Raw genomic sequence first — 25699 nt, forward strand, 5'->3', positions numbered from 1 at the left:
TTGTGATGCCCTGAGGGGTCCCGACCCCCAGTTTGAGAACCCCTGCTCTAGTCTCACTAGCAAAGAAATCTCGTTTTTGTGGGCTATACTTTTTATGTAGTTTTAGCTCTTCTGCCGTAACCAGATCTATAGAATAAGGCTTAACAAGACTCAAGATATCCAGCAAATTCAGTCTGTGTTCTGTTCTTACACTGAATTGTTACCTAAGATGGATTTAATTTTAATCCATCAGAACTGGAAAGGTAATGTTAGATTTCCCCCAAAGTTAGCTCTGTTTCTCGACTTGCACAGCATTTCTGTGCTGCTTGTAGTACGGCCTGTTTAAATGCCTGCTTAACCAATAAATATTCATTTTACCAAAAAATTAAATGTAAACCAAAAAATTGGCATGTTGAATAAATAAATCTTGAAGGGAAAATAGTAGTATATCCACTAGGCAGCAGTACTTAAGGTGATTATTTTGAAGTCTTCCTAAGACATTCACTACAGTTGTGTTTGGTCCCATAAGGACCCTCCTATTAAACGGCATTTTTGAGTGGCTGCATAAGATGGATGTTGATTGTACATGAATGATCCTTTTTAAATACACCAAGAATTGCTAAAGTGATGCTCTTTGTACAAGATTATATAGCTTTAGCAGGTTTTGACTGTTGCATGTAATAATTTTTCAAAGTCCAGGTAGGGTGTTGAGTACACAAATTCTGGCCTTCTCTTATGGCCTAGCCACTGGCAAGGGATTCCTTTTTGTCTTGTTCTTTCTACATATGCATTTCTGGAACACACGTGGTTCATAATGAAAGCTGGTTCTATTAAGAAAAAACTTCTGCTTTTGTGCTGATGGTTCCCTTCATTTATGGAAGGAGGAAGCCAGTAGTCTCCTTCCTCTAAGCCTGCACTTTCCTAGAATGGGGAACTAAAGAGGAGACCGACATGGAGGGCATGATGTTTTCTAGCTGCAAATGGATTTGTGCTGGAACACTAAGCAAAATTTCATATCATAGTTGGAACTGACTAGTGAAAGCTGATACAGAATTAATTACTGAACATATGGTTTACATAACCAGGGAACCCTAAAACACAAAACTGGCTTCTGCACTGGCTCTAAGCCAAAGCAGAATCTACATTGTGCTCACCTACTGGGAAAGAGACCAGACAAGCTAAATGCTTTCTTCTAAACATCTCTGGAAAGTCTGCTGCTTTTGTGGATGATGCAGTCAGTATTTCATCCCCTTTTTATACTCTGTGATTGTCACTGTGGTGATCTTGCTGTCAATGGAAAAGTGTGGGCACTGACAGCCATGAGGCAACAGTGAATTATTCTGGCTGAATTATACACCCTCAAAAAGCCGCTTTTTAAAATTAATGGAAACACTGACTCAACCTTAACTATAGCAGCAATAGTGGGTGCTACTCTAAAACAGCTCTACACTAGTGTTAGAACACTGCCATGTTACAGAACTCCATGTATCAACAATGATGAACATTAGTCACTTTGCTCGCTTTATATTGCTGGTAACCCAGCCAAGAGGCTGATCCTCTGTAACCAGAAATATGTGGCTCCATCTGAAAGTACTGGTGCCTTTTTAAGGCAAAGACTGAGAGCTTGCATATGATATACCAAAATGTCTCAAAGGAGAGCATCTTCTTCCCATATACTTTGGGATTAATTTTTTCCCTTTTTATTTTAAATACAAAAATTAAACCAGAGAAAACAAGTGACAAACCAGCCAAGTCCGGGCTAACCAGCCCTGTCTGAACTTCTAGTAATGTACTGCGAGACTTGTTTTAAAAAATCAATTTTATTTGATGGTTCTAATTTTTGTCATTTTATCTCTCCCCCTGCTCTCCCCCCTTCTGTCAAGCGCCCTTTGGGATATTGAAACTGGCCAGCAGACAACCACATTTACTGGACACACCGGGGATGTCATGAGTTTGTCCCTGGCTCCTGATGCCAGGTGTTTTGTTTCTGGTGCCTGTGATGCCTCTGCCAAACTGTGGGATGTTAGAGAAGGAATGTGTCGGCAAACATTCACTGGCCACGAGTCAGACATCAATGCCATCTGTGTGCGTATGAACTCTGATTGGGGGGATGGGATTTAAGTTCATGATATATACTTTGTAGTCAGCTGTTAGAATTTAACACATAGTGCATCCTAGAGTATTACAGCATAGTTTTTCCAAAACAAAATGTTTTCCACAATTGACAAAACTACATTCAATTTGTTGTATTGCATAAAGTTTATTGCAGTAAATGGCAACTTGTTAGGTGCTTAAATAGTACGTTACTAAAGTTTTTTTGATAGTAATATTTATTATTTCATCTTCAGAAGGCTTTAAAAACGTTAGTGCCGTTGTGATGGTGATAATAAGGTACTTTTAGCTTCTCTTTACAGATAGGGAAACAGACAGGCAAAGGGATGTGGCAAAGAACACAAAGGGAGTCAAACCAAGCTAGGAGTAGATCTTTAGTTCCTAGCTCTCAATTCTGGGCGTAAGACGACTGGCCTGCATGAGTACTCCAGAGCACCAAATGAAAATGGTCTAGCATGTTTTGTACTATCTAAGATTTCATAGTAGTTGTCCAAATGGAAAAAGCCCTGTTCCCAAACACAAATTATCTTGTACTATAATATCTTTGTTTCGTTTTAAAGTTCTTCCCAAATGGCAATGCATTTGCCACAGGCTCAGATGATGCCACATGCAGGCTCTTTGATCTTCGTGCTGACCAGGAGCTTATGGTTTATTCACATGACAACATCATCTGCGGCATCACCTCTGTAGCATTCTCCAAAAGCGGACGTCTCCTCTTAGCTGGTTATGATGACTTTAACTGCAATGTCTGGGACACGCTGAAAGCTGATAGAGCAGGTAAATAGTTTGTGCATTGGGTTTTAAATACTATCAACTGCACCTAAAGGGGTGACCTATTGACAGTCCTTTATTAAACATTAGCACAGTACTGTTAGCCTACTGTAATTAACTCAATGATATGGTCTACTGTGAGATCACCCCAGGTGAAGGTATTTTACCTGTGTTGTCAACATGCTGGTAAATGTTCGTGAAGAATATGGGGTTTCTGAGAACAGAAAGCTACCCTCTCCAAACAGAACGCAGTAAAAGAATGACATCTGGGAAAATTAAATATATTTTTACCTTCAAAGAGCTTATTTTACACTTGGACTGTTTAAAAGTATTTGACACTTTATGAAACACTTACTATTAATCACTTCATGGTAATATTTATATGAAGATAATTGTCATTAGTATTTCATTGAAACAATTCAGGTTAATAGTTGGTGGCTATGCTGCACTGCAGTGCTTGAAGCTGTAAAATTCTCTAAGTTGTTCCTTTGAGAATTTGCACTGACTTTTAGGTAGTGTAACTGTCAAGCAGAGATTTGTAGCCACTGATTTATTACCTCAAAATTCTTCACATAGCAAACAGTTCTGGATAGTGCTTCTTAAAGTTGCCTTATTTGTGTATTTAATATGAAATGTGACTTTGCATGTTTTGGAAGAAGAAACTGTCAAGGGGGGGGATCTTATGCTATTGTCACCTTATCTCAGTATGGGTATCAGTACCTATTTCACTAATGTGATACGTTATCTCTAAGGCATAGCAGGATAATGTGCATTTGTGGCAGTATTTATAAAATTCATAACGAGAAAAGGGAAAAGAGGTTTTGTAACTTTATTTAGGGGTATAATTAATGGGAGGAGATGGGTATTGAATTTACCAACCCATCTAGTATAGATACTATCAGTTCCTAAAATATAAACTAATGATGTTAGAACAGGGAAAGTACAAATTATCATAAATGACCACAAAGTTTCTGCTTATGATTATAGAATGTAAAGAAGAGGAACTAGATAGATTAATGGAGAAAGTATTTCTAATTCTTGGAACTAGCACAAGGCTAAAAAACTAGGTTCTGTTTAGCGTCTGGAGGAAAGTAATAAACAAAAATTGGTACAAACCTGATCACTGCTGAGGGGGAGGCTGTGCTCAAAATAGAGGAGACACCAGCAACAGAGACTTTCAATGTGACGTTAGTCCCTTCATTGTAGTCTAAAAGCAGTGCTCCCATGGCTTGCTTGCTTCCCCTGCCCCTTTCCAACATATCTGATACCTTCTGTCAGTGCAGTGCAGAAATTGGCACAGTAGTAGCTCAGAGTTCATCTGATGTGTAGAGCAGGTTACTTCACTTTTCAGTGCTGTTTGATTTTAATTGTACCAGGAACATATTTTTAAAATAAGTATAATATGGTTATGCTATCCAAATGCACCTTATTCAAGGTTTTCCCACGGTGGTTATTTACAGTTGAAATCTGTAATCTTGATACTTGAGGCCAGAAATAGACATGCAAATGAAAACAAATTGGTAGTCTGAAATTGCATATATTGATAGCCAGAGAATTTTCCTTTCATAAATGTTATCTTCCTTACTACTGGCTTTAAATCAAGTGCTGTAGAAATAAAATAACTTGCTGTTCCACCAGAGAATCCATTGAGCAGATGAATATAAGGTGTTGCTTGTTGCTTTTGGATTGTCTCCAGGATTTCAGTTCGTAAATTTTGTAACTCCATGGTAATGTTGGGACCAACACTACAATAATTCTTTTTGGGAAACTATTAGGTGGGTGATCCAAGCAGATTAGGGAACTCTTAGTGACATATTATTACACTTTATAGTTTTTCTGTTGGGGAAAACTATATTTGGTCCCTGGTGACAATTCTTTACTTTGAAGCTGATTAGGAGGAAGTGATGAGCTTGCTGGCCTGTTGAAATGACTAATACTAGTTCCATTTCCTGCTTTGATTTTATACTATACTAATGCAGTGTGATTTGTCTTCAGTGCCTGTTTACTAATGCACTAGGTTGTACTTTTGGTTGACTTTTAAGTAGGAAAAACTACTTTTCAGTCCCTATAGGATAAATTACCTTGCCTCATTACAAATCTGTTTCATTAGGGTAGTGTTTATCTAGGGCAGGGGTCTCAAACTCAAATGACCACGAGGGCCACATGAGGACTAGTACATTGGCCCAAGGGCCGCATTACTGACAACTCCCCCCTCCCCCCTCCCGCCTCAGCCCCGCCCCTGCCCTGACTCTTCCCACCCCTTCCCTGCCCCCATTCTATCTCCTTCCCCGAAATCCCCATCCCAACTCTGCCCCCCTCCTTGCCCCCAGGGGGTGCAGGAGGGGTGTGGGGTTTGGTGGGGGCTCAGGGCAGGGAGTTGGGGTGTGGGGTGCAGGAGGGGTGAGGGGTACAACAAGGGGTCAGGGTGCAGGGTGCGGCAGGGGGCTCAGGGCAGTTGGTTAGGGTGCAAGAGGAGTGCGGGGTGCAGCAGGGGGATCAGGGCAGTGGGTTGGGGTGCAAGAGGAGTGCGGCAGGGGGCTTAGGTCGGGGTGCAGGGTACAGCAGGGGGCCGGGGTGCAGGAGGGATGCGGCATGGGGCTCAGGGCAGTGGGTTGGGATGCAAGAGGCGTGCGGGGTGAGGCAGAGGGTCGGGGTGCAGGGTATGTCAGGGGGTCGGGGAGCAGGGTGCGGCGGGGGCTCAGGGCAGGGGGTTCGGCTGCAGGATCTGGCCCGGCGCGTACCAGGGGCAGGGCAGGCTGCCTGTCTGCACTGCCCCCAGAAGAGGCTGGAACGTGGGGAAGGGGGGGGCGGAGGGGCTATGTGTTTCTGTTGCTTGAGGCACCGCCACCAGTAGCTCCCATTGGCTACAGTAGTTCCCCGTTCCCGGCCAATTGGAGTTGCTGGGGGCGCTGCCTGAAGCAACAGCCACACACAGACCCTTCGCCCCCGCCCTTCCCCATGTTCCAGCCTCTTCCCGGAGCTGGGCAGGCAGGCAGGGAGCATGCCCTGCTCCCAGTGCATGTCCGGCCGGAGCCGCTCTGGTAAACACCGGGAGAGGGCGGGGGGGCTGCACGGGGCTCGCGGGCCGCAGAAAATCACCCCGCGGGCCGCGTGTTTGAGACTCCTGATCTAGGGAGTCCTGGATTCTGCAGTTTCCTGGTTTGTTAGGGTTGTTTTTTGGGTGATATGAGGCAGTGACTTTTGCATGTCCCTCCTGTAGGGAAAGCAGAAAGGAGGGGGTGAAAATAGATGCACCACCACAACTGATCTGTCTCCCACTCTCCCAGAAATCCTATTGGATCCCTGCATAAACCTCACCGCAGAGTGATGTTGAATGGGAAAAGGAATGGCCAGTGTGGTTAGAGTCCCAGGGAGCAGCAATACTTAATAAGGAGGAAAGGAGGACAGTCTGCAGATGGTGAAGTCACATGTGTTAATAATCAGTTCTTAGAATCCTAACATGCATTGACTCATCGGTCACAAATTAACTGCTCAAGCACTCTGCTTCCTCGGGTACTTTGCTTGGGGTCCTGCTACATTAAATCTCACCACTGTAATCTCAGTTTTACACACTTCTAGTGTTTGAGTCTATCAGTTCCCTGACTTCTGGTACTGGTGTTACCTCTTATATCCAGAGTTTATGCACAATACTGGATCTCTTTCCTTTCACTTTTCCCAGTTGCAAGACATCTTACTTCTGGACACTCTAATAATCATGATGGTATCCACACTACTTCTACAATAGAATAGTTCTGAGCCATTTCATCAGCTGTGAGAGCAGGCTTCCTATATGGCACTATGAATTTTTAAAGATGCTATTAACCGCTTGTACATTGATCATGTGTCTGCTGCTCCAGAAGTGCAGAATTCATTGATTCAAATGGGAGACACTCTGGTACTTCTACAGTTTTAATGTGGAGATCAGCAGTACTACCCAACATATTTTTGCATATTATGTACAATGGTTAAAAACCTTGGTTTGATTTCAAGTCTAAACTTCCTGATGGCCGGTTTATATCAATTTGTTCTTGGAGTGAAGTTCCGGAACAGCCTTCCAAGGGGAGCAGTGGGGGCAAAAGACATACCTGGCTTCAAGACTAAGCTTGATAAATGTATGGAGGGGGTGGTATGATGGGATAGCCTAGTTTTGGCAATTAATTGATCTTTGACTATTAGCAGTAAATATGCCCAATGGCCTGTGATGGGATGTTAGATGGGGTGGGAACTGAGTTACTACAGAGAATTCTTTCCTGGGTGTCTGGCTGGTGAGTCTTGCCCACATGCTCAGGGTTTAGCTGATCGCCATATTTGGGGTCAGGAAGGAAATTTCCTCCAGGGCAGATTGGCAGAGGCTTCTTCTGCAGTGTGGGGCATGGGTCATTGCTGGAGGATTCTCTGCAACTTGAAGTCTTTAAACCATGATTTGAGGACTTCAGTAGCTCAGACATAGGTTAGAGGTTTATTCCAGGAGTGGATGGGTGAGATTCTGTGGCCTGCATTGTGCAGGCGGTCAGACTAGATGATCATAATGGTCCCTTCTGACCTTTAAAGTCTGAGTCTAATTTTTCAAAATGACATATTGGTTGAGTGGAAGCATCTTCCATAGTGGCAAATCTAATGAAGGTAGGTGGCAGATCTTTGTTTGCCTTTTCGTAATATGTGTGCTTGTAAACCTAAGAGGAGGGCTAGGGCTCAAGCAAGATTAAATGTGTTTAAGATGCTCCAGCCTAACTCTGCGTTTTTTATAGTCTAGGGTTTTTTACAAGATGAATTAGCCTATAATACTGTAGGAGGGGAAGTAATTGAATTTAGCAGCAACTCACTAATAAATATAGAATTCAAAACTGCTTGGGGTGTGCTGTCAGAAGAATTTTGATAAGCTGGTGATGACTTTGTAATTGACGTACGATTATTGAAGATTATTCCTATCAAGTGGAAATCTTGTGACTAACAGACTTCATGTTGTCATATTCTGCATTTGGGAGTCCCTCACTGACTACTTCAATCATTTCCAAGGGAATAGTGCCAAAAATTTGGGGTAAAGAAAACTATCAAAATCAGACTTGGTTTAATATTTACACAAGTTAATGTTCCAATCTTCTGATCGCTAGAGTATCCAATACAAACACACGAGCCCTTATTGCATTGCTTGTAATGAAGTATGTATTCATCAAGACTCTGTAATATGCATGTATATTTTGTTTAATTTCTAGGTGTCCTTGCTGGCCACGATAACCGTGTCAGTTGCTTAGGTGTGACTGACGATGGTATGGCAGTAGCAACAGGATCATGGGATAGCTTCCTCAAGATCTGGAACTGAAGCCTGTAGGTATTTGCGGGGGGGGAACATCCTTAATTACCTTGTTTATAATCTCATTATTTTTTCCAGGTTTCAGAGTAGCAGCCGTGTTAGTCTGTATCCACAAAAAGAACAGGAGTACTTATGGCACCTTAGAGACTAACAAATTTATTTGAGCATAAGCTTTCGTGGGCTACTTCCAAAGAAGTGGGCTGTAGCCCACGAAAGCTTATGCTCAAATAAATTTGTTAGTCTCTAAGGTGCCACAAGTACTCCTGTTCTTTTCATTATTTTTTGTAATTTCAAATGTACGTTGCAACTGCTTTTATGCTACAAGCTTCCAGTTTGGTTTAGAAAAGTAAAACACTAGAAATAAGATTAACTTCTTACAGTTTAATTCAGCCTTGTAAAATTCTACTTGCCTAGGGGAAGTAACTTTTTTTTATAGGTATCATTAACTTTTTTCATTATCATGGTAAGGGGTGGGTGAATGGCTTTCACATCTGGGCTGATAAATATTATTAAAACTTTTGAAAATGGTGAAATAAAAATAATGGATGTAAATGTTAGTGTGGGAAGATATAGTAGAGGGTGTGGAAGAATAAACAGTTATACCAGACACAGAAGTTAGTTCAACCAGTTTAGAACTTAATATTAGTGTCAGAACGTAAGTTTTAACAAAACTTTTTGTATGTCAGACAAGCGACGGACTCCACCGTGACTGGAAGACATTTCCAACGGTTGAAAACTAAAATGATAGCATATCCAATCCAACCATACTAACTTGGACCCCCCCATTCTCCTCAAAACTTCAAAGGGCAAGATCTTTTACCGTCTCCTATTGCTGAAATGAAGAGCACAATTACTTTTCAAAGAAGAATTTCTGTAGTTGTAAGCAAATGAAATTGTGCATTCCTTTTGGGACCATTTTTTGTCTTGAGAATTTAAAAAAGAAACACTATCATAAAAGCATGACCAGAAAGTAAACTTGAGCATAATTGTGAAATAAACTTAACTTCACTGTAGTTTTCAAGTTAAAGTTGAGAACTTTGTTTTATCTCACACCGTTTCAAATTTTCAGGTCACATTTGTAGAAGGATTTAATTTTTTTTTTCACATTTCCTTTTTAAATACATTTCTTTACGGTCAATAACTGAGTAAAACAAGGGAGTCCTAGCCCAGTGCATCTGGGGTTGTTAATGCTGTAAATTTAGTCCCTACTTTTTTTTATTTCTGTCTAGTATCACAGATAATTGTTGCACAAAACATGGCATCTATAGAATAATGTTAAGAAGTAAGGTAACCAAGCACATGCTGTACATGGTATTGAATGCTTGTTTAAAGAACCTTTCACCTTTTATGGGTAACAAATGCAAATCCTCAATTCCTACCCACCCACCCCCAAAGCCACTGATTTTAAAAAAAAAATTTTTTTTTCTTTGTCCCCACTTGGAAGGGCAGTTTATATACCCTAACACTACCCCATAGTCTCAACAACCAGGAATCTCTGTTTTTCAAAAGAGACCTGTCCTGCGCTTGGGTATTAAGTCAATTCTTTGTGTATGAAATGATGTACAAATCAATGTTTTGAAAATAATGATCTTAAACTTTCTAAGTTAAACACAAAATTTTTTTGATTGTTTGCCATATTGGGTGGGTTTACTCTTAGAATCGCATGCTGTAGAAATGCTAAAAAGTGCATATTGGACTAAGTCCTTTGATGTTTTTTTCTTTAAAGAAATAACCTGTTTAAAACCTGTAACCATTGCCGCTGTATTCATTTATTGTTGCTACTCTGTGCATAAATCTATGAAGACTTCAAGTACAAAGCTATGCACGTTTTGGAGTAGCGTGAGAAGTCACTTCTTTTTTTTCTTTTTTCTTTTTTCTTTTTTCTTTTTTTTTAAAGAAACAGCCTGTTCAAACGATCGCTGTCAAAGATTTTGGGGGTGGGGGAATCCAGACCATCTTCCTTATAAATTAATTCTTCACAGCCAGTTCCTCTTGTAAAATGAGTTCTTTGCATCTGATTAGAATCATTTTTGTAATGCACAGGTTTTCCTGGCTTTCTTTTCAAATAAAATGTTAAAAGCAGCAGCGTTTGGACAGCAGATTGTTCTCTTAAATTCTCCTATCTTCACTGTATCCAGAAATGCGCCTCCTTAGCAGCAGTAGTGGCTTTCTCCATTCTGTTTTTTCTGCAACATTCTGTACAAAAATGTGCTGTAATTGTGCGTTAGGCCTGGATTTGGCATAAAAAAGATGAATTCCCTCTCTTTCATGAAACTACTCTGTAGAGCTTTCTCCGCACCCTGTATCCCTCTTCTTCACCTTTTTGTATTTAATTTTAAAGTCAGTGTACTTCAAGAAAGCTGGATGCAAGATAGATACTATATTAAAATGTACTGTTATTTAAGATGTAATAAAGCAGTTTGACATGAGTTTGGTCTGACTGATTTGTTCTCCAGCTTATTGCTTTGCCTAAAGAACAAAACTCCTTCACCTAACAGATCACGAGTGGTGAATTCAAACAAGCCCATCAGAAAAATTGGAGTCTGTGCTCTGGCCGCTTCTGATGGATCTTTTGGATTAAGTTCAGCATTTTCAAGTGGTTTGATTTATCCCACCCTATTGCACACAGTACTAATTGGCAAACCAGGTATAAGCTGGTACACAAGATGCTTGGGGAAATGGCATGTCTGATTAAGTAGCATACACACCAATGGATTCTTCTTGAGTGTTGTAGAGTGACAAATGTGCAGAGCTGACTTAAACTGTTTCACAATCTTTGTGCCGTGTGGGTGCTAACACAAACACTAGTGTTTGTACAGTTACCATTAGTGTCTAGCCACCACGTGGAATGTGAAATATGTGCTAACATAAGGTTTTCTAAGGACATAGTAAGTATCTGGAGCTCAGCAGCTGCAGACATATTTTTCTACATTGTTAAATAATTTAAGACAGACATTTATCTATTTGATTGTGAGAACCAGTCAAGAGCTTAATCAAAAAATGCTGGGAGCTGTCTATGCACAGATTCCCAAGTGAAGGTCACTATGGCACATGGATCACTTGGTATTCTTGTGTGGAAGATGCTACATTTATCTAAATATACAACTGCTGAGGTTGGAAACAGTCAAGAGTTTAATTTAATAATTTTTTAAAAATTGCTTAGTGTGTACCTTTCCTCAACTTCAGTAGAGTGATCTAGGAACTTACCCCAGCTGAGGATGTGGCCTACTAGATTTGTTTATTAGTTGAATTTCTGCATTTGGCATTAAGATGGGTAGGTAGGTATCAACATAAGGCTCAGCAGGAAAAAATAAAAAAAATCCTGGCTGAATTTCTATATATAAAATATATTTTGTACCTACCAAAGCTGTGGGAAACTTTTTCCTTCACATTTGTTTAAAAAAAAAAAAAAAATCTGTATCCTGATGGATATTGGGTTTATTTAAAAAAAAATTTTTTTTAAACAGTTGGTTTTGAATGATCAGTGCACAAAATGTAAGTCATAGTTATTTTTTTTAATGGAAAAAGGGTGTTTCTGCTCTTTTCTGACTCAGAAACAGCTGACTGGATTTTCCTCAAATCTTTCATCTGCTCCCACTCAGCCAAAACATTGCTTGGGCTGAGACCAAACAGTACATGTTTCAGCCCAAAATAAGTTTTGGGATTTTTTTGTTTTGTTTCTTGCTTTTCCCCCCCAAAAGTTGCAAGTGTGGAAAAGATGATGGTTCTATAATTATTGTTAAATTGTAGCTTTAGTGTGAGCTTCTATGCCTGTGAACATTACATAAGAAAGTAAGAATGGCCATAATGAATCAAACCAATGGTCCATCTAGCCCAGTAGCCTGTCTCCGACAGTGTCAAGTGCCAGATACTTCAGAGGGAATTAACAGAATAGGGCAATTACTGTGTGATCCGCCCTGGTCATCCAGTCTCAGCTTCTGGCAGTCGGAGGTTTAGTCACATCCGAGAGCATGGTGGACCTTTCCTCTATAAACTTCTTTCTTTTTTGAACCCAGTTATACTTTTGGCCTTCACAACATCCCCTAGGAGCAAGTCCATAGGTTGACTGTAAGTTGTGTGAAGAAGTACTTCCTTATGTTTAAAACAAACATAGAACATCTAGAGCACTTTAAAATGAGCCTATGGCCAGAAATGCTTTAAATTTAATTCCAAATATCTCTCTAGTTCCAAGTGATTCTGCAGCTACTTTCCATTTCCTTGATATATTTTCTTATTGCAGCAGATGTTTCAGTTGTGAGTTTGTCTATAATGGAACCAATTCAATCATTCTTCCTCACCATGTGCCCAAATGTACCTTACCATGCTCCTACCCATATGTTCACTTTTTGCTTCTAGCAGCTGCTGGGAACCCCTTTGCAGGCAAGGGGATATCTGCCAAGACTCACTGACTCCCAGTGTCAGGAGGTTAGTGAACACACAGTACCTTTTATCGGAAATCTCAACTTATTTTTAGATTCCTCTAAGATGTAACAAATATAACAGACAATCTTCCTTTCCAAACTTTTACTTGAAAAAATAGATGTATGCTTAAATAAGATTTATGTTTCATAGCATGGCCATTTTCCTCCTATTTAGCAAATATATTTGCTCTGAATACTATAACTTGGGGGGAAGGGGGGAGAATAATGTACAACTTGAAACTAATACTTAGCTCTTGTATAGCTTGTCCTCATCTCTGTAGTGAGCCAAACCCCTCACATTTGAACATCCTCGAAGTTGGACTAAGTTTGGATCTGGATTCAAACAGAGGTTGCATCTGTAACATCCCTTCCTCTTTCTTTATCCTACACTGATATTACAAAGAAGGCATGACACTGCAGCTGTTTTCTCTGGGCTCTAATCAAACCCTGTCCTAAAAATAGGGCCTTTACTTCATAACAAGCTCAAGCTGGTCTGCAGAAGTAGGGCTGTTCAAACCAGTTACCTGCAATAATGGGATAGGGAACACAATACTAGAGGGAAAGTCAATGGTTTTGTTTGCCTAAATGCTGCTTCTCGCATTGTCTTCTCCATGCCCCATGCAAGTGCCTTGTTAAAGGATTTAACTCTACAAGAAAGCAACATCTCCTGAAATTGAGAAAAATAATTGAGAAAATATCCCTTTGCCAAGTAGTTTAGCTGTCCTAATGTCACGCTGAAATCTAAGCAGTGGAGCAGAATGTGGCATCCTAAGTTTTGTGCATAGTTAAACCACAGTCTAGCTTCACTAAATATCAACAGTCAAACTGATGTAAAGTGCTGACAGTGTGCTTAGTGCTGTACAAGATAGAAACAGTATGGCCCTTGTCTCCAGGAGCTTGCACAGTGAATAACACAGAATCACTAAATTGCAAAACCCTGACTGAATTTTGAGTAAATGTTTGAAATGCAAATCTATGAATTGCATTATGATCTGTAAGGTTTACAGAAGGATTCCGTGCTGTTCTTAAGGTAGGTAACATCAGTAGTTTCCTGCATTTTTCTGGTTTGGGGCTGGGAGGAGATAGAATGGAAAAAAAAGTCCCTCCAAGTGACTGATAACTTACATCTTACAGCACTTCGATTGTTTTCCTCCCCTCTGTTTCAGATAATTAATCACGTTCTAAACATTAGTCCAGCCTAATGGGCTGGGTGAAATTGATTAGTTTGTAATAAGCCTCACATCACTGAAATAAGGTCCAAATGCACCCCAACGACCGTTCTTTACTGCTCTGCACAGAGAAGAGTGAACAGTTCTCTAACCAAACAATAGTGCTTGTACAGAGCCTGTATAGAATATAGTGTGTTAAGGGTTTGAAGGTCTCCAGCTTAGTGTCTATCTCTGTTCTTAGTTACCCATAAGGTAGCTGAAATGCTGGAACACTACCTAATCACCTTAACAGTAAAAACATTTCATTTATCTGTTCGTTAAATTTATTCTGTTCCAGTGAGCCTGGAGATTTTTTAGAAGGTTCCAAAGGTACCACACTCCACTCCCCTCATGCATTCCTCTCCTAAATATCTCTATAAAAGTACACAGAGCATCCCAAAATTGTTGATCTCTCTAGTTAAAACTATTTTAGCAGTAAATCAAAACTGTCTCTCAGCAAGTATATTTCACTTGAATTAAAACAAATCCAAAGCCTTAATAATTCTGTTGTGTAATTTATTCTAATGTGATGAGGCATTGTTACGCTTTACTGATGAAGGTAGGCCAGCTCCTCAGGAACAGATGTTCAGACAATCCACAATTCCCCTGGTGCCTGGTAGGAGGTGGGGTAGCATGTTGCTTTAGCAGGCTGCATGTGATTGGCAGATCCCTGGCATTCTGATATCAGACCATCAAATTCTGCCCTATCTCTGGCTGCCAGCACCACACCCACTAAAGAGGGCTTCTTGGTTTCTCTGCTTAGCAAAGGCTGTGACAGGCATTGGACCCTTTCTTAAAGGAAACATGCCTGCAGCATAATATTAAGTTATCCTGATAGCCACTAGTGTAGTCAAGGATAAACTTGGGGAAATTGAATTTACCCACTTCTCATTTGGGGAATATGGATTTTAGTTTAGGAGCTTACCTCTTTTTTTTTTTTTTTTTAAACTATTACACCACTTCTGATATTAAGTCACCAAAAAAAGTCAAATACCATTTTAGTAATTAAGCAGGAAAAGTACCATTTTCATGTGCCCCAGGACAAGTGAGAGCTCATCTCCACTGGACACCACAGCAAACTGGACAGTTGAAAAGCTAAGATGCATGTGGTTTTTTTTTAATTTGTTTTTGTTTAAAATTCTGGCTGGTTAAAAAGCTGGTTAAACCAATAAGGACTGTTTCCCAGGTGAGAGTGGTCATAATCTGATAGGACTCAAGGTTGGAGGACTGGAGTGGTAACAGGATATGGAGTCTTTCATTTCCAGATCTCTAGCATTTGGGTCAGTTGTGACCATCCATGTTCCTGTCTGCTACAGGGAAATGAGTTTGGTCACAATCCAGTTCCCAGAAGTCAGTTGTCCCTATTAGAAAACTACACTGTTGCTATTGATAGTAATTCACCAACTTGTTGGCCGTCTTGGCAAAGGTTCCAAGGAGACAACGTACATGGAGACTAAACTCCCTTCTTATCTGGAGGTTGTTCTGTGGGTCAGAACTGAATCTCACTTTAGCAGGAGTGGAGAAGCTTAAGCTGCTGCTTACCATTATTGTACTTGTTTTCTAGTCAAACCAAAGCCAAGGTTTTCAAAAGTGGTCTGGGGACCCAAATTAATAACTGATTTTTCTGAAAGTGCTGGGCACCTGCCCTCTGAAAAATCAGGTCCCTTGTAATGTATCGTAGCTTGGGTACCCAAAATCACTAGTTATGCTTAACAGCCTCAATCTGGGCTGCCGTCTTCAGATGTCAGCCTCACTCACTGAAATTCCTTAACAAATATTTAGGTGTAGTTTGTGTATGTACACATACATAACATTACACAATAGTCCATTTGCACAGGGGTGTGTGTGGAGAATAGCTCTCCCTCCCATTCACATTTTCTAAAAGTCTTTGATATAAAACCACTCTTCCCTGGTCAAAAATCTCCCTCTGAAATGCAAACCGTGAGTGGTGTGTGCATTCAGCTACTTGCAGGCTTACACCCAGTGAATTTTGCCATAATTTAGAACAAAGGGAGGCTCTTTTCCTTAATTATTCATAAACCATTTGCTTTAGATTAGTGCTGCTTGACATAATTGACCCTGGTGTGCTGGAAGTAGAGAATGAAAAGTTTGTTTGATGTAACAATTTTTAAATGGCACAGTACGCAAGGGAGAAAATAAAATGTTGAAGAGGATGAACTATCCAGCTCATTAGAGGACTCCCTCAATGGTGTAAAATGGTAACACTTACAAAGTTTTTCTGACTCTCTGTACACAGGGGTGCAACTCCATGTTGTGGCATAAACTATAAGAACAAGGCTAGAGTGACTGGTTCATTGGAAATCCATGATGGATGGCAACCCACATGCAGGACTTGGGTGTATCTTTCAAGAGGATCAAAACATTTTTTCCCTCATCGTTTACCATAGCAAGTTGAAAATGCTATATATTTTTATGGGGGGAAAACTCTTCAATCAAGAGAAATTTTCATTGTTTGAAATTTTTCATGGACTTTGGGGGTTTTATAGTGGGACAAAAATAGAATTTTTCAAAATTGAAAAATCACTTTTTCATCGAATTTTCATCAAAACTAGAAAATGTCAACCAAGGCTAATTTCCAAGAGAATTTTCAGCCAAAAACACTTTTCCCATCAAAAAGTGAGTAAATGGTACTAGAGATGGTCACATTCCTCTCTGTTCTGCTTGCATTTCCCTTCTCCCTCCCACTTCTTTATTGTAGCTTTGACAGTCTTCTAACCCCAGGCTCCCACTCCTTCCTTTACCCCCCACTTCTGTGCTGAATCTGCTATCAATGGGTTACTTTTCAGATCATATTGGGAGCCTCTCCTAAGTCTTGCATGTAGGTAATCATCCTCACAAAGTGGTGTAGAAACCCCACTTAGGCAGACATTTATTTTAAATATCTTTGAGAAATGATTTCTGACTTTTAGGACTGAGCTCCTCAGATAAGATTCAGGTTTTTTTCTAACAGCTTAGATGGATATTCTCACAGTAGATATTCATGTTTACTGTATAATACTATGTTGCACTGTATATATAGGATGCAGAAATGTAGATGTTTTTCACGAGTTTGAACTTAAATGTTATTTAATAGATGACATTAATATGCTCTTTTTAAACTTTTCAATTTTTGGCTTTGCTGTTCCTCTTGAAAAATGAGGACTTAAATTCAGTGCTAACAAAACAAGGACACAGCAAAGAACTGTTGCCCATAGTAGCTGCTGTTTGGAAGTGTGAGTCATACCACATAATATAGAATCATGTATTTTTGTGTTTAAACTTGCATCTATTTTCACCACAGTTCCTTAATCTCTTTCCAGAATGATTGATTTAGTCTGGGGACATCATAAAGCAAACTGAAAAACAGGTTCTAAGTGTAATAGTGTAAACTTGGGTATGGTCTCTTGATCTGGTGCCAGTTTTCCACTTCTCTTAGAAATCTTTTCTTGTTCCCTTTCTATTTTTAAAGTGCTTTTAGACTGCCTGCCCTTTTAGGTTACTACAGCTCCAAACCTGTGCTACGTGTACATCAGCACCTGTCAGATATCAGAAAACCATGGTAACAGGTGTGGTACAAGTGTTTCAATAGACATCAAAATGAAATGGGTACATCGACTGTTTACTATGCACTTCATATGATATGATATATGCCTCAACCTGTGCCCAATGCTCTTTTTGAGGTCTGAAATATTATGGTTAACCATCTTCATTTTCACATACTTCTCTCCTTCTATAGTATCCACAATACTAACCCAGCCCAGTTTTGTAGACCCATCTGTGAATATGATTAGAAGAATTGCCTGAACTTAGGAATTTAAAATCAAACTGTTAGTGTTCACCCATCACAAACCTATAGGAGCTGCTGATGGAATTGCCTCCTTTAATATTGCTGTCTCCAGGGTGCTTAATACATCAGAAATCCAGAAGAGTTGACACTATATTGGTGAAGGTCTCCTTTGAACTCTGATATCCTGAGCTCTTTTGAAACTGTCTTGCACTGAACTACAGTAGAGCATCTTTTATCTTACCAGCACTGATTCCATTTAAATCGGATAATATCAGAAGTTGCCTGTGTTTTCTAGCACAATTATATTACAGGAAAAAACACAATGTACAGAATCTATATATCCGGAAACCTGCCACACATCTATTGTGAACTGTACTTTCTAAATGAAATAGGTGAGCATGTTCATTTTTTATTGATGACTTACGCCTATCTTAAACTCCGGGTGTGCACACAGTATAAAACTACCTAGCTTACAGTATAAACACCCACAAGTTTGTAACCTAGATCAATACAAAAACCATTGGGCTAATACAAGACAATTCATGCACACTCGTACAGCACTCCTCCCTTCCAGGTTAGGGCAAGTCAAAACAAACAAACAAACAAAAAAAACCTTAAGATAAGCTTTCTTGATTATGATGGCCTGTTCAAACCATTTGAGGAATCTCTCATGTCTGGATTGGGCATTTCATCTCCATAAGGCAATTTGTTTAGGACTACCTGTCCCTCTCCACGTATAGTGGTGCACAAAGACCTAAAATGAGGGGCATGAAAATATCCAGGTGTGTGAGAGCAGAAGAGAAGACTGAAGGTGAACTTAAGTCTTCAAGTACACAAAAGGTTGTTATAAAGAGGAAGATGATAAATTGTTGTTAGCCACTGAGGACAGGACAAGAAGTAAGGGGCTTAAATTGCAGCAAGGGAAATTTAGGTTATATTAGGAAAAACTTAACTGGAAGGGTAGTTAATCTCAGGAAGAGGCTTTCAAGGGAGGTTGTAGAGTCTCCATCATTGGAGGTTTGTAGGAACAGGATAGACAAACTCTGTCAGGGATGGTCTAGAGATAACTTAGTCCTGCCTCAGTGCAGGGGACTGGACTAGATATGTATCATGGTCCCTTGGTTATACATTACTTTTATCTACATTCAATCTGCACCATCCTGGGTGTGAGGTACAGTGCAAGTTTGTAAACTCTAAGCTTTCAATCAAATCACAGAACAGGACAAACCTGGAACTTTAAAAAAAATTAAAACAAACCTCCTGCAATGGCATTCCTACCGTAGTACTTCAATCATTCCCCAACACATTTTCACCTACCCCAGAAAAGACTGGGAAGACATGAGCATCTTGCATTGTGTCAACAGCACCAAGCCAAACTAAGGAGTGATCATGCATTCATTGAAGCTAAAGGGTATTTTCTCATAGCCTTGAGGAAGAAGAACCTAGCCTGGTGGTGGTGGTTTTTTTTAGCGCACAACTTTCCTCCGCCACCACCACTTCCCAATTCTGTGCTTCTGGCAACAAGTAAAGTGAGAAGCCATTGGGTTGCAGGTTTGGGTCCAGGCAAAAGCCCTGATTCTCCCATTCCCCTGCATCTTGCAGCACCTTTCACTGCTATTTAAACAGCTACCATCCATCACTCCAGTAGAGTTTGGAGCTCTTGAATGAACAATAAACATCCAAGGAAAGACAGCTCCTTGTCTGGAGTGATGGACACCAGTTTGCACTAAAGAGGGAGCTGGGAATGCTTCCAGAGATGACCACATCACTCAGCTGAACTCTTCCACATTTGGTCCACTGCACATTTCAGATGTGTGTAATCCTCTAGCTCCCAAAAGCCTTTGCAGATCTCACTCCTGTTTGGTGTCAGAAAGAAAAATTAAGGTTTGACACTGGCAGGCCAGATGCCAGCTCTTGCCCAGATTGTAAGCATTAACTAAGAACTGACAACCTCATAGCAGGAGACCAGACCAGGTCACCTGTGTGTTTAGTTTTGCTCAAAATAGGTATTAATTGTATAAGAATGTATTTAGTATGAAATGCTTATTAGTTGCTGAATGCATTAAATCTTAATTGTAATATCTGTGTTCCGTGCTATAAGAAAATATGTAAGTTTGTTTTATAACTTTTTGAAAACGTTTGCTCTGAATTTATGAACTCAGGCACGGGAATCATCCCATCCATCCAGAAGGACTATCAAACTCAGATGGTCTGTCAAGATCATCACAATACAAAGGATTGGTTAATGGCCCTATCGCACCTGGGAAATGCTATGTGCAAGGAAGCTCATCCTGTGGGCTAGGAAGCTGAATGAAGGAAATAAAACAGTCATGGGAAAATTGTCCATATTTTTGGCCTTTTCAACTCTGAACCAGAGATCCCCAGGGGGCTGCCTCCTGGAGTTGCCCTGAAAGACACTTTGAATTGACAAATCACTACAGTCTGCCACTCTTAGGATTTAGTTGGTAACTCATTTGTGTGTATATGTTTGCTTGCTTTAACCTGTCAATAACTCATTAACTAAGAAAAAGAAATAAACTTTTAGATAGTTTATTACAGGATTGACTACAGGCATTGTCTTTGATGTAAGATCTAGGTACCAATTTATCTGGGGGTAAAGGACTGGTCTCTGGGGACTGGAAGGAACCTGAATGTGGTGTGATTTTTGGTGTAAGTGACCATTTATCACCTAAGTCCAGTTTGTCTGAGTGGCAAGATAGACTGGAGAGTCTAGGGGGCCTGTCTGTGACTCCATGGTAAGACTTACAGTGAGTGACCCAGGAGTTCACATTTGTTACTGGCTTGGTGAAATTGAGTTATAAAACACACCAAACAGTGTCTGCCCTGTTTTTGATAGTCTGCCCTGAGGTAGACAGTCACAGTCACAAGCCACCCCAGACAGCATGACAGAAGGGATGGCCCTTGGACCATTCCAATAAAAATCAGGCTGTGGGGTTCAGGAGAGGAGGAACTGTGGAAGCTGATCCGGTTATAATGGTTAATCTGGTCTCCTGTGACTTCTTTGAGGTTTCTTTGAATGAGACTCATCTCCCTCATTCTGTGACTGGATACAGTCAAGTGACGGTGTTAGAGGTTGGCACCGGGGAAAGAGAGGAGCAGAAATGCAAGATGCCAACAATTAAAAATAGACCCTAAGAAATGGCTCTATTGGAACTAAAGGTTAAGTGTAACTCATAAGTGAATGGATCGTTCCGGTACTTTGAAGCCAGCCCCACAGTTCTAAACACCAAGAGTAAATTAGCCAGAAATACTCAACTAGAGCCCTCCGCCCATTCTGATTTAGCTGGAATTTGCAGTGATGGCTACGTATAATTTGCTCCTAGTGGTTTCTCAGCATCTCACTATTTGTTAAAAAACAAGTTAACAATACTGGGCCTGATCTTTCAGAGGTGTTGAGCAGCTGCATCTCCTCTTCACTTCAAATGGTGTTGTGAGCGCTCAGTACCTCTGCAACTCAGACCCCATAATTAGTTAATATTTACAGATTGCACTGAGATGAAATGGGCTTTGAAGATTAAATGCATTCATATATATGTAAACTGTCCCTATCTCTTCTCTGAATATTTTAGATTATTACTTAATTAAAAACATAACTCTTCACTGCTTTGTTTTCATTTTAACTGCTTTCAGAATGGCCAGTTAAGCAGGTAGTTTCACTTCCTGGCTCTGTTGCACTAGCACAGAACTGTTCCAGTTGCAAACACTGCATAGAAGCTTTCAAATCCAAACCTTTCTGGATTTTCCCTTTTTCCTTTTTTAAAAGAAATTAAGAAGGGAAAAATTCCTGCCATCCCCAAAGGTATACTTTTGCTTTATCTACCTGCTGCTGCCACATAAAGATTAATACTTTGCCCTTTCATATTCTCATCCATCTAAACTTTTCAAAGCACAACAAGCAACGAATAGGGCCTTTCCTCATTGCTGTGATGTTGGTGTTATCCCCATGTTAGAGATGGTGAGACTGAGGCACCAGAGGGGTTTGTAACTTTGTCCCAGGTCCCATGATGGCTAAGTCAGGAACACAAGCCAGCCCTTCTGACCTATGGTTCTGCATTTAGCAGTCAGACTATCCTTCCCCTTTGCACATCTGCTTGCTCAGTCTGGTGAAACTTGGCAGTCCCAGTCACTTTTTGCCACACTGCATCAGTCCAGCATGTGGCAAAGGGCAATGGCAATTGAATCAGGGTGAGATTAGTGTAACATTCTGGAAATGTCAACTGTAGCTTGTTTGGATGTAAACCAGGGGAAAATACAAATATTCCTAATTTTAGAGTTTATCCTAGTGGGGAAAGAGAACCCTTCTGAGTTGTGCTTGGCCTGGTTTTCTACAGGATGTCCTCCACAATTAGATCAGTTGGGATTTATGACTGTATTCATCCTAGTCAAATGATAGTCCTGTTTTTCTTGGTATTGTTTGAGTCACTTTAATACTTTGCAGTGTGGAAATTCAGTTCTATGGAGGAAGACCAGACCATAAAATAGTCCTGTCTGGGCGCTCTGAAAAGTTATGTAACTTGGCAGCTGAATCCCAGTTGAAAGTTAGGCGGATCTTTCCTTTTCCTCTCTTTTCCATGTCACAAAGCCAAGAGCTTTCAGGAGGCTGATTCTAAACTAGAACTGATTGGAGGAAAGAGGCAGGGACTGGTTTTAATTCTGACCCCACCCGTCAGAGAATTTCCCTGCACTGCTGCTGACTGCACCAGAAAGGTTTTCAGGTCTGTCAGAAAGCATGTGTGTCAAGAACTAGCTCACAGAAGCACTATGTATTATTTAGGGACTCTACATGCATGAGTGGCCAGACACACTTCTCCTTGCTGTCTGGAGTTGAAGGTTGTGCTGTGTGTCATGGAAAACATCATTTCCCCCAGACCTGTAACAAGGTCTTGGTTTCGACCTCTTACCTTGATGCCATTAGAATTTGGGAGAGTTTAATATACTTCATAAGGGCTTTGAACTTTGTTCATTGGCTCTGTGAATTGTAGTTTAGTTTTAATTTGAAACTTATGTGAAAGGAGGAAAATCTTAGTAGCATTGAGAAACAAGACACTGAGGTGATTGGGAGCATTAGAAATGTTTAGGATACAAGTTATTGACTCTCAACTCTTTGTGTGTGTGCAGCGCCCAGAACCTTGGGAGCCTGATCCCCAATTGGGCCTCTAAGTGCTAGCCTAGTATTGCCTGCAGTTTTTTGTTTGGTTTGCTAAAGTATGAGGCAGCTCTAATTCTATAAATGTTACAAATATTTATACAAATACGTGCACAAACACCCTTTCTCACATGTTCATACAAATCACCTGAAGGACTCGGGATGTATCTGAAATTTGGGGAAAATAGAATTTTAGCTACCTGGGATTTGGATAACCACAGGCTCTGATCCTGGAAACTGTTCTACAAAGGCAGAGCCCCATGCAAGGGCACAGTGGTCTGACTGGGTAGAATAACTTGTAGGATCAGGACCTGAGTTCATATCATACATGCATCTGCCTTATCAAAGCCCACTGTAAAATATTTTGTCCATGCTGAGCAGGCAAACTACACCTCACTAGCTCTTTTGCATCTGTGAGAGGCTAGGTAGGATGTGACTGGGCAGATCCCCTCCTGATTTAATCTGTGAATTGCATGCTGTTGGTTAAATGAAGTTTTTGTGCATCAGACCTAATGGCCTCTTGTTTTTAAGATCTCACTTTGGGCTTCACGTCAACATTTTTTCCTCCCCTAAGTGCTGAGGCGAAAGCAGAAGACCATTATCCTGTAATGTTGCTCCACTCCACTAACATGATCTCTTAATCATATTGCAGAGAGGCACAGATGATATACAGAGGAAAAAATAACTCTCAATAGCAACAATCCAGAACTGATTTAAATCTAATGTTTGGCTAGTTTAGATCAAAAGCAACAAACAGTAGCTTCTACTGCCACCTGCTGTTAATGTGATGTAAAATGAAAGCTTGTGAGAAACTAATCTGTAACTTTTTGCAAGGTTAAGTGCCTTGCTCAAAGTCATACAGTGAACCCAGGACAAATCTGGGAATAGAACCCCGGCATCCTGGCTCCTAGCCCCTGCTCTATCCACTGGACATACTACCTTATCTACAGGTGTTTCAGATATGGGTAAGTTTAGAAAACAAATTACCCTAATTTTCACATTACGTGGTGTGGGTGAATTTTTCAATCACTTCACATCTTACCATGATGGGAGATCTTGACACTGGGGCCAGCTCAGGAAAGGGCTATATTTTATATGCCCAAATACTACTGCCATGTGCACCTCGGCAGTGCAACCAAGATATCAATACAGATCAAGTAGTTTATGATGGCAGTGTTTCTCTGCACTTGCTAGTATTGGGATTGGTCCTTGGAACAATTCTTCTCCTGCTAGATCCTGCAGTAAAGATACATGCTCCTGCCAGTGGTGTCACATTCAGTGCAAGACCTCAGGGCTGTCAGTCCAGGAAGAGAGAGCTGGACAGGAGGGTCTCCCTGTGGATTTTTTTTTTTCTGTTCCCGCATCTGGGCAGAGCTCCTCTGGGTGAAAGCCACTGACTCTTTGGTCTCCTTTGCAGAGCAATGGGCATTGTCTGGGTTTCTCTGCTCAGTGACCCCTCTGGGTTCCTTTCTGCTAACCCCCTAACCTACACCCCCGTCCCTGTTTGTTCCTTTTTTGTCCCTGGCTCTGAGTTGTAACCGCTCCCGCACCTAGGGGGCAGGTTTATTGCTTTAATAGACTCTGCCCACCAATCCCAGTCATAATGTAGGCTGACATTTTGCACCAAAATCAAATTAAAAACATTAATGCTTTAAGAGAAAGAAGGAGCTTGGCTGAGCCAGAACTCTCTAAATGTAAATCTGTTGGATCATATGTATTTTTTTTAAACAAAGATCAATGGATTTATATTTCAACTTTATATGTTTTAAAGCTTTTCCTAGGATGAAAGTCCCTGTCACCTCCCTCAGAAGGGCTGCATGTCATCTTTAATTGCAACATGTCACAGGTTTTTGTGCTTAAGTTAAATATGTTGTTTTACAGTAAAAAGTTCTGACCCTGAAAAGGGAGACGTGCCAGCAATTCCATGAAGCCCACTAGGGATTTCACTATTGCTAGTGATTTTACATGGAAGGTGCTCAGATATCATGGTGATGGACAGCAGTATAAAACCCTAAAGTAGATGGATAGCTATGTGGGGATATCTCTGCAAATGTTAAGTATTGCTAAACAAATGGCACATTTGGCAAATAAATAGTGAATGGCTGGCTTAATTTAGCATGTTACCAAGAGAGATTCTTGTACCCTGTGCTTATGTATGATACAGTAAAACCTCTGACTCCTTCACTCAGAATGCTTGTGAAAACATCCGGTATCTTCTCAGTGCATAGGAGTTTATGCTTTACATCAAGAAAAGGGGCCTGTTGAATGCTTTAAGGAAGTGCCTGGAATGAATAGTGCTTTGGGATTACAGCAATAGATCTCTACTGCTTTCTTTAATTAGGAAACACCATGTTATGGATGATATTTATTTACAGGTTACAGAAACTGTGATACAAAGTTCTATTGTTTAAATCTTGCTCTGAGTTAGAGTCTCTAAACTGCTGTATCCCTGAACTTTGCTCATTCAGTCACACCAGTGCACCATGAGTACTCAATGCTGCCCAAGCAGAATGGCACATTGTACACCCACTACACACACATTTTCTGGTGGTGTAAATGGCTGCAGAAGATGTGGGACTGCTGAGAATTAGGCCCACACGCTGTTGTAGATTGGGTTGACTGGAGCTTGTTCATAGAAAAAACTTTTTTTTTTAAACTATTTCTGATCATACACATGAATAAAGAGGTCCTTTAAATTGCTATGCAGATGAATATTGCTATGAAGTGGTTGCAGATATTGATGATTTCTATAACCATAACGCTTACGAGCCCCCATCATGGACGAGGACCCCATTGTGCTGGTATGTCTACATTGCAATGCAAGCCCAAGGTTAGTAGAGCTTGAGCTAGCCTGAATTTATTAACCTATGGCTTGAGTATCTACACTCATTTGTAACCCCATTTTAGGAATAGTTAAACCCTGAGCCCAACCTGGGCTCCAGT

The 25699-nt window shown here is 40.5% G+C and overlaps 2 protein-coding genes across 7 annotated transcripts in view; one reads left to right on the forward strand and one right to left on the reverse strand.

Annotated features, from left to right (window-relative positions):
* GNB1 (G protein subunit beta 1) overlaps positions 1 to 10602 on the forward strand; it is an 83983-nt gene extending 73381 nt beyond the window's left edge. For all 6 annotated transcript variants that reach the window (XM_065575242.1, XM_065575245.1, XM_065575244.1 and 3 more), the window contains 4 exons: positions 1863 to 2064; positions 2652 to 2868; positions 8076 to 8187; positions 8860 to 10602. In XM_065575242.1, the coding sequence (XP_065431314.1) occupies positions 1863 to 2064; positions 2652 to 2868; positions 8076 to 8182 (526 nt within the window). In that variant the 3' untranslated portion in view covers positions 8183 to 8187; positions 8860 to 10602. The remainder of the gene's footprint in view (positions 1 to 1862; positions 2065 to 2651; positions 2869 to 8075; positions 8188 to 8859) is intronic.
* CALML6 (calmodulin like 6) overlaps positions 1 to 25699 on the reverse strand; it is a 186581-nt gene that overhangs the window by 136259 nt on the left and 24623 nt on the right. The gene's annotated exons all lie outside the window — the stretch shown is intronic.

The sequence above is a fragment of the Chrysemys picta genome, chromosome 21 (assembly GCF_011386835.1).
Source record: "Chrysemys picta bellii isolate R12L10 chromosome 21, ASM1138683v2, whole genome shotgun sequence".
NCBI classification, from domain to species: Eukaryota; Metazoa; Chordata; order Testudines; family Emydidae; genus Chrysemys; species Chrysemys picta.